Raw genomic sequence first — 9,370 nt, forward strand, 5'->3', positions numbered from 1 at the left:
GCTAAACAATTCAAAGACATGCTAAATAACTTAGTCTGGAGAGTTCTACAACAAGAAGAGAGTGTGTTCACTAAGGGTGAACAAAGGCTGGTTTTACTCATCAAAGTTGATCCGGAAGAGAGCCAATCAGCCATACACGTCTATTGAGCCATTGCAGGGCCAACTTGCATGTCCATTCTAGGATACACATGCAAGGGGGTTTCTAAGCTGATGCAGACATGTTGTCCAGCAAAGAATCAAGTCAAGATTACGTTTTCAAGATTCAGGAAGCTTAGAAGATCTTATCAAGATTTAATTTCTTTGTAATCCTATTTTAATTTTAAGTTTTAGTTTAAATTCTGAATTTTAGATCCATTATAAACGTATTTAGGAGGAAGGAAATCTTGAGTCAAAATATGATCCCTTCCTAGGATTTTTAGGCGTGATTTTAGGAATCTTTCCTAGGACTTTTAGGAATTTTAAAATTCAAAATTTTCATTGTCATTTCGTCTATTTAAGGCAGATGTTGAGATTATGCAATGGAGTTTTGATGTTTATTCATATTATGAGTTATTCTTTTTGAGTTCTTGAAGAAACTTTTCAAACTTATCAAGGTTTCCTTGTGGCGTTCGAACTGATTTATCAAACGGATTTTCCATACCCATTTTTGGCGTCTTCACCATACCAAGGTTCTTGTTTTGCTAAACAACAACGGGTTGTGGTTTCCATCAAACTTGAAAGATTTTAGGGTCGATTTCCAGACTTGGTATCGGGTTTTGTTACGTATTGACGTGGTTCGTACCACTTAGGGCTACAAGTTTTACATAAGAAAAGACATAAATAGACATGTTTTTCCTTGACTAATTACACCCTTGTGCCGTCTTTACAAGATGTTTTTCCTTGACTAATTACACCATCATGCCACCTCTCTTGGACGTGTGGACCTTCTCCATACTTGTGTGAGCTTGAGCCCATCTTTTGTCACTCCCCCTCAAGATGGGGGTGAGAAAACATCATAAATGACCACCTTGTTGCAAATGGTGGATAGGATTTTGTGAGTGACAGGCTTTAGTGAGGATGTCTACAGCTTGTCCTTGTGATGTGATATGTCTGAGGAATAATATGTGGGTTTGGAATTTTCCTCGTATAAAGTGGCAGTCCACCACAATGTGTTTTGTTCTTTCATGGAACACCGGATTTGAAGTGATATGGATTACCGCTTGGTTATCAATCCTAATTCAGTAAGAAGATATTTGATCTATAGGAGCTCACTGATTTTGTGTGTCATAGACTTGTATTTTGCTTCTACATTGGACCTTGTAACTACATTCTACTTCTTGTTTCTGCATGTAACCAAGTTTCCTTCAACCATTGTATAGTACCCAGAGGTGGATTTTTTATCATCCGGGGATCCGGCCCAATCTGCATCCAAAAACCCTTCTTTGTTGAAGTGACCAAGGTTTTTATAGAGAATCCCTCTTCTTGGAGCTCCTTTCAAATATCGTAATATTCTTTCCAAAGCTTGTCAATGAGTAAGTTATGGTTTGTGCATGTATTGACTTACTACACTTAGTGCATATGCTAAATCTGGTCTTTTAACATAGAGGCAAATAAGTTTCCCCAGCAGTCTTCGATATTTTTCGATATCCATATCTTCTCCAAAGCCTACAGATAACTAAGTATTTGAATCCATGGGGGTATCTACTGGTCTACACCCCATCATTTATGTCTCTTCCAGTAGATCAAGAACATATTTCCTGTGAGATAGTTTACATGTTTGGACTGTAACACCTCAATACTCGAAAAGTTTTTAAGTAGTCCAAGGTCTTTTGTCTTGAACTTTTTACATATCTTATTTTTGGCCCCTTGAATGCAATCGGAATCACTGTCGGTCAAGACAACATCATCTACATAGACTGCTAGCAGTACTTTCCCTTCGGGGTGTCTTTAATAAATATGGAGTGATCTACTGAGCATCGGTGGAATCCAACCGGTAACAGTGCTTGGCTAAATTTGTCAAACCAAGTACGAAGAGATTGTTTCATACCATACAGAGATTTTCTCAATCTACACATTGCAATCGTCCCCGATGACGACCTCTGAGCAGTGTCGAGCGGGAGTTCCCTTGCACAAGAGATCCCTTGAACCGCATGGACGGAAAGATTGCGCCAGACGGGAGTTCCCCTACGCAAGAGCTCCTCTGAACCTCACAGGACGGAAAGGCTTCCGTCGTCTCCACAAAGTCGTTCCACACGTCGGAGGTTCGGCCAGAGTCAGTGGTTGTTGTGACTGTCGCTCTGTTTTCTGCCATTTTTGGAGAGGATTACTTCCCACTATTTTCGATTCGGGAGATGGGTCTACAGTCGAGGAACAGAGTCTTCCCTCCGTCACAGGACCGGAGCACATCAGTGTCGTTGCCAAAAGAAGTAACCCGCTCTGATACCATGATAAATTTCACCGGGAAAAAAACTTTCTTTCATATATTCAAAACTCAACTTTACACACTTCGATGTACATATTTATACAATCCACAAAGAGAATACATAGATTACAGGATTCTATCCCGTAATCTCTCAGAGGATAAATCAAAGGAAATCTTCCTCTTATTTCTCTTGGACATAAATCAGAATCCTCTAATTTATCGGGATACAACTCTCGCTAACAAATATTTGGTGGGGCAAGTTAGAGGAGACTGACCTAGAATAGAGGGGGCAAGTCTGATTGCTGTGCTGACCTATTCCTTTCAAAAATTGAGTTGACTTGTTGGGGAACCAGGTTGTCGACCCTCTTTACCTCTTCTTTGGGGACCTTGCTAGCCATCACAACTAGTGAATGTGGGAAAGGCTGACCCAATTGACCAAGTCAGATCAACAAGTTTTCTTGTTAAATTGGTAAACCTAGTTGGTACAATCAGGTGTTTTTTGTTCCTTAATTTTTCCTCTTGTACACCCTAAATAGGGGATCGAGTCTGGTTGAGCCTGTTTCAACCTGTTAGTTCAATCCGACTACCAATCATATATAAAGTTTATACTCTTATTATAATAAATTAAAGCAAGGTAATGAAACTTGCATCAAGAAATGATATTTTTGAAAAACAAGTTTAGATAACATTTTAAGTTAGAATAATAGTATCCATATATCATTTATTTAGTTTAAATACGATCTATTCGGAAGTGAATATGATCATTTGATTAAAGAATTTTTTAAGTTTTTTTTTAAACAACTTCCCCAAAGTGATATTTTACTTCACCACAACCTCCATTCAATTTTTTATCTTTTTTTAATAAGTCGAGGCAACACTCAAAGTGATATCTTCACTTCCCCCTTCTTTTGCTCTACGTTCTTCTCCACTTCCACCAGAACCATCCCCTCTTTAGTTGTCACCCCCTCTGACTCCTCCCAAGGGTGGTTGTGAAAACTAAAACTCACAATGGTTCCACACACCTGAAGTCTCCTACCACTAAACCAACTCCCTTCAACGTTGAAAGATCAAATGCATGCAGGACACTAGAGCCCCTATTAACCACCAAAAGAAGAACAATTGAAGAGGAAGAGGAAAAAGAAGACAACGAAAAGAAAAAGGGAAAAAATTGATTACTTAAACACCACAAATTGATGGAAGAGCATGTAAGAGACCAAACAAGTAGGATAAGCAACCAACTCTCCTTCTAGATATGAAGATTGCTACAAGAATAAAAATAGAGAAAATAGTAAAAACTCCATTAAAATTTGAACCGACATAAGACTGATAAGAATGGAATCAGACAGAAAGAGATAAAACAATCTTTGCATGTCATATACACGATTTATGCTCTAAAAAGCTCTGCAACTCTCTACCTTGTATACCTATTTCAAAGAACTTTCAATTCCTTGAACCTGGTTGAATGACCTCTGCTTACAATCCAGTCTTGAAAACAAAAATACCAAAAAATCTTTAATGTTCCTATCTTTCCATTCGTTAATATTTGTTATCTCTGCTCTTTCCTCCCGTTTTAATGTTATTTGCCGCTTGAGCTCTCTTGTTTTTTTCCCTGTTAAAAGAAACACCTCCAAGAAAAAAAAAGAATGATTTAAAACAAATTTATTTCATAAAAAGTTGAGGTGTGAGTCTGTGACTAAAAGGGATTTTGAGCAAGCTCAAGGGCAGTTGACTGAGCTGTGTAAGATGCAGTGTCAGCTCAGTTAATGAGCCCATCTCAAAGTTTGAACTTGGTTTGAATAGGCATATATGGTACAACATACATCGCATTGCAACTAGACCAATATCAGATGTGACTCTACCTCCAGTTTCAAGTGCTCTGCCACTGGTATCATAAAGATCCCCAAATACTGCAACATAGAGAGGTTCACCATGAAGCAGTATAAACATCACTGAGTTACCTACGGTATATCACCTCATATCACCTAGTATATCATCTCTGAGATATGGGTTGCGCTTCAATGCCTCTGAAAAGCATGATTTTCAAAGTTTTATTATGCTGCAAGACTTCAAACTTTCCCAACCAGAGACTCTGGAACTTCCCGCTATGTAAGCTCATCAAAATTCCCATCTTGATGCTGATGCTTTTAGTACCAACTCTTTGACTATTTTATTAGAGGCAGCTACTAGGAATTATATTACCTATTGTAGATGTGATGCTTCTTTCAAGATTTTCTGCGGAGAACGAACCCCATGCCCAGGTTGATTGTTGCCTATGTACAGAATATATTGTTGAATCATATTGAAGGTGCAAGCTTTAGGACATGTATCAGCTCACCTTACAATGACAAAAACACCTCTAGTCAAAGGGATCAATGCGGGGGTCATGTTCGCTTGCCATGGCCATCCCTGTACACAAGCACGTTGGACACATGACCTGCAATGCAGTTGGATTAGTATGAGCATTACAGGTGGAGAAGGACAACACGATTGGCATTGTATAAAAGTGCACTGTTTTCTACCTTTCCTGTGCCTGAACAGTTTGAACATCTTTCTGTTTTGGGTGCTGATAAAGGTTTGTCATCACCATTACTAGTAGCCACTGGCTCAATGAGAATAAGTGATCCTGTGCTTGAACAGCGAGCACAGGCAAGGTATCCTGCACCAACAGATCAGTGGAATGAAATAGGGGCACTAGATATCTCAGACCATAAAACACTTGCAAACGATACCATGACCCCAAAGAAACATAATATAATTGAAAGCCAAATTGGCTGCAAAAAGCATCACATACAAAATAGCCAATAACAGCATCATATGTTTTTCATTTAGTGATTGATTAACCCTATATTGCAGTAAAATGGAATCTCAGGAGCAACAATAGGAAGAGAGGTAGTAAAAGGTTACATGGAATCACTGTCTAGACTGAAACTTGGCATTAAAGTTGGATTCTTGTAATGACTTGCTGACATTGGGAGGCCTTTTCTCAACCAACAACTACAAGATTTTTCCACTGACAGCTTCCCTCATGTCTAAGATCATACAAATGGACAGTCGACCAGAGATGTGAACAACAAACAACATATAAACTAGGCCCGACAAAACAGATGTTCTGCTCTGATACCATGTTATAGTTAGATCCAGGTCTATTCCAAAATGACTAGCCAAAGTTAAAAGGTTTTTCCCAACTAAAAACCACAAGATTTTTTTCCTATTAACACTTAGTTTGCAAGCTATCCATATACATAAGATCCTTCTTAACATGCCCCCAGTCTAAGATAAAGGACTATATAAATGATGCATACTGATATACTAATGGGGAGGCTTCAATAATCTTGAGCAACTTGAAAGTGAACTTATATCTAAGACCCACAAAAGAAAATCACATTATACAAAAACAATGAGGAAAATCAAAAGATGTAATGTGCCAAGTGTCAGACAAAAATCCGACCAAGGAAAAAATCCTGCATACTAAGACCCCATTAAAAGGTTGGAGGCTTCTCAAGACAGTGCAATAACCTACTAAGATAATAACTGTAGGACCATTATCCAGCACTCTTAAGTTGTCACAAACCCCAGTACTATTGGCGAGGAAAATCCCTGCACTGTGTTTTGATAGCCTTGCATCATGATCATATGCCTAAGAACAAAAAACGCATGGAAGACTCATTGGAGATAGTAAATACAGGCCATGCAACATAAATATCTCATATATGGCTCAAGTCATAGGTTCTAGAAGTGACAATGAGAGACAATTGATTGCAGCATGACATTTCCATGCCTAAAATTCACCAAAGGGTAGAGTATAGAAAGATTACCAGTTCCAAGACAGTACTTGCACCTCTTATGTTCTTGCAGCTTGACATTGTTGATTTCAACCACCATTAGAGCTGAAATGACACCCACTGCTCCTCCCGCAAAAGATGCCACAATTGGATCAACCTGACTGCAGATTTTGAAGAAGCAGGAAGTATTTAGACATGCCAAGAAGGATGGAATGTTTCAAAATGTTGACATAGAAATATATGCACACTACTTCTAGGCACTGGTGACCGGTAAAAAAGTTGTAGGAGGAATGAATCGTTTTAATGGATTGTGTGAAAGGCACATATAAGAGATTTTTGGCACTGAACTAAGATAAACCAGATGTCCAATAATGAGAACAACAGATTCAGTCCATATGGAAAAAAACGTTTAACAAGATTATTATAGCAGGCATAAACAAAGTTAAACCACAACACTCAAAGAGTTCAGCTCTCGAGTATTTACCAAGCCAACAAGGGAAGTTCAGGACAAATCAAGCAGAGAGTAAAATGTACTAAAGTTATACACTCAAAATAAACTTTGTACAAATAGACAGGCTCCATCATACACTGCAGCACCTTTTGCAGCTAAGGACCAATTAAGAAAATAAAGGAAAACAACAATAAGAGCACCTTATCCTCCTTGAGAAAGATCATCTAGGGCACTGTGATGTGGTACCACTGCAGGTTTGGTTGACAGTGGCTCTCAATTTCTCAATAAGGGCTTCTTACATATTCATAATATAGTATTTTAAGGGGCATACCTTAATTGCATTGGTAGATGCATATTACGAATGAAGTCTTCATATGATGTGCCTCCCAAGCCCAACTTAAGCTCCAGCTGAATGATCAGAAACAAAAAGGTTAATAACATGTAAGAAGACTAGAGAAAAAATCAGTAACATTGACACTCTCTAAGCATGTATTTTACTAGATACACCATGCAATTTTTTATTGATATTTTAGTAGCCTCATCAAAACGTTTTTCATTGAGTAGGTCCAGCTTTCAAATTTCACTAAGGATCATCTAGGCTCTATTATGATGAGCACCCAAGTATGCTTGAAGGGCAACCAGTAATTGAATAAAAAAAAACATTAAAGCAACATTTAATTAATGAGCATAATACAAGTTTTCAGGTAAAGAATCAGTAGGTAATAAACCGCATCAGTGTGAAATGTTTCACTTAAGGTACCAGTCCTCAGAAGATAAAAAGTAGTTGGACTTTCAAAAATATAAAACAAAAGAAACCATCATAGGAAAATATAGCATCAAAGCAAAACTTACTGTCGGAGCAAGAAGGCCACCAAAGAGCATAATGCCTGCAATCAGACTGAAGCAAACGGCATAATACTGCTTAAGATTTCCTGGACTCTGTTTAAAAATATTTAAAACAAATTAGGATCAAGAAGATAAAAAATTCAAAGAATGAAGATTATGCAAAAAAAAAAAAAAAAAAAAAAACAAGGCGTACCAAAGGAGGTAAAAATGGTATAAAAGATGGAAAATCAGGGAGTTCGTTTTCATGCTCTTCACTAAGAATTCCCAGTTCAGCACTTTTTATTCTTTGTTGTATCCTTAGTCTTCGGACCTGCAGCAGTTCCACAATAAAGCGTATCAAACATAGTAGACCTTCTAAAAAAAGTCTACCTTAGATTCGTTCATATTCATCTCTACAGTTGCCGACCAAAAATAAATCTCGATATAGAGATTTTATGAAATTTTACCTCCTCCATGTGCAGGAAAATCTTATTGCGCCGACTTCGAATGTTGTCTTGAATTTCTTGCAACTGCATTTTAGCAAAATCTTGCACTGTTTCGGGTCCTTCTATAATGCAAAATCTGCGTTTATAGAAAAATCCCCGATTAAAAGGACGTCAAATATTAGGTGACTCAGGAGATCAACTAAATCTCAGCATATACAGCAATCGTCACATGGTAAGGCATTAAAAAAGCTGATGAACACCCAATTCAGAGTCAGAAGGTAACGTAAGTCGGTCTTCGGAAATCCAATTGGAGAGATAGCCCCACAGAACGCATGGGTCTCGCGAAAAATTCAGAAAGACACAAAGTAATTAAAAGGCAAAATAACAGCAACAGAAAAAACCGAAATATATCAAGACCCATCTTACATAGAGAGCGGAATCAGGAGAGACAGAAAGGTGGTCGATGAAAACAGGCAAAGCTAATTATGACAAGAAAAAGACGTGAAAAGATGCGATCGAGATTACCCAGCATTTCTTTCAGTAGCATCCGAATCAATAGGCGGAGCAAAGGAAGATGAATCCGATTCAGTCGCCATGCATCTCCATTTCAAAATGGATTTAAGGGGCCCCTGTGGTAATCTCGCGTTGGGATTCGAGAAACAGTAATGAACACGAGGCGTCGGAGAACTACACAACGTCAGAATCCGACCGGAGCAGATCATAGTGGACCCCAAAGTTTCCAACCCACTGACCGAACTGGAAGACGCACCGACTCGGGCACTCTGCTACTTATACCAAATGAAAAAAGGCGATGGCGGGAACTGGAAAGTAACAGGGACGAGAGTACTGCAAAACTCTGACACCCAACTCCAGAGTCCAGACCGGAAGAGAAGAGTAGAGCTCAAATTCTGATTTCCGTGAGAAATACTCCTGTGATTTCCTTCGCCGGTGGATTCCCGGTTCCACTTTGTTTCGTTAATGGCGTCTCTCAGGTATCTTCTGCGGTGTTGTTTGGTTTTCCTTATTTATTTCCGCAGCCCCACTTCGTTTCGTTACTGGCGTCTCTCAGCATTTCACTACCGCCATTGCATTTTGTCATCATTCGTTTCGATTTTGGACAAAGAGGTGTCATGGGTATCTTAGGCTTTTACTTATTTAATAGAGGATTTCTGTGGCCGCGTCAAGGACAATCCTGCTTTTCTCCTCGAACTAAATAATGGTTCAGAATTATTCACACGATGGGGAAGAGCCAGAAGGCAGAAGACAGGCTCCACCTCTGTTCTTTGGATATCCAAAGTCCAAAGTCTAGGTGGGTGTGGATCGGGTTCCAATTAAGCTTTTAAAATCTCTTCTCCAGCTCTGGAAATAAGTTACCGAGTTTGAAAATTTAATGGCTGTTATGAATTTTCTAACCAGATTCAAACAGTTTTAAATATCAATAAAAATAATTATAGTGGTTCACAAC

At 38.6% G+C, this 9,370-nt stretch overlaps 1 protein-coding gene across 2 annotated transcripts; it reads right to left on the minus strand.

The window, feature by feature from the left end:
* Positions 1–4,031: 4,031 nt before the first annotated feature.
* On the minus strand, positions 4,032–8,983 carry LOC137934870 (protein ORANGE-GREEN, chloroplastic-like). 2 transcript variants are annotated; one of them, XM_068779427.1, is made up of 9 exons: positions 8,431–8,983; positions 7,927–8,041; positions 7,674–7,790; positions 7,487–7,573; positions 6,966–7,042; positions 6,217–6,344; positions 4,921–5,057; positions 4,737–4,835; positions 4,032–4,633 (listed from the first exon to the last, which is right to left on the minus strand). In XM_068779427.1, the coding sequence occupies exons 1-8, from the start codon at positions 8,625–8,627 to the stop codon at positions 4,758–4,760; spliced, it is 936 nt and encodes a 311-aa protein (XP_068635528.1). In that variant the 5' UTR covers positions 8,628–8,983; the 3' UTR covers positions 4,032–4,633; positions 4,737–4,757. The 2 variants fall into 2 exon arrangements, with proteins under 2 accessions (XP_068635528.1, XP_068635527.1); XM_068779426.1 differs by having other exon boundaries at positions 4,032–4,835.
* Positions 8,984–9,370: the final 387 nt, after the last annotated feature.

The sequence above is a fragment of the Aristolochia californica genome, unplaced genomic scaffold (genome assembly GCF_029961685.1).
Source record: "Aristolochia californica isolate CCGP_79_NKW_82.1479 unplaced genomic scaffold, dmAriCali1.0.hap1 SCAF_6, whole genome shotgun sequence".
NCBI classification, from domain to species: Eukaryota; Viridiplantae; Streptophyta; class Magnoliopsida; order Piperales; family Aristolochiaceae; genus Aristolochia; species Aristolochia californica.

What these genes read in the sequence shown, in the direction of transcription:
- LOC137934870 (XM_068779427.1), bottom strand. Translation starts at nt 8,627, where the DNA reads ATGATCTGCTCCGGTCGGATTCTGACGTTGTGTAGTTCTCCGACGCCT. An exon ending in GCTACTGAAAGAAATGCTGG is followed by an intron (nt 8,042 to 8,430) that starts GTAATCTCGATC and finishes CTATAAACGCAG; the next exon opens with ATTTTGCATTATAGAAGGAC. An exon ending in GTGGCCTTCTTGCTCCGACA is followed by an intron (nt 7,043 to 7,486) that starts GTAAGTTTTGCT and finishes CTGATCATTCAG; the next exon opens with CTGGAGCTTAAGTTGGGCTT.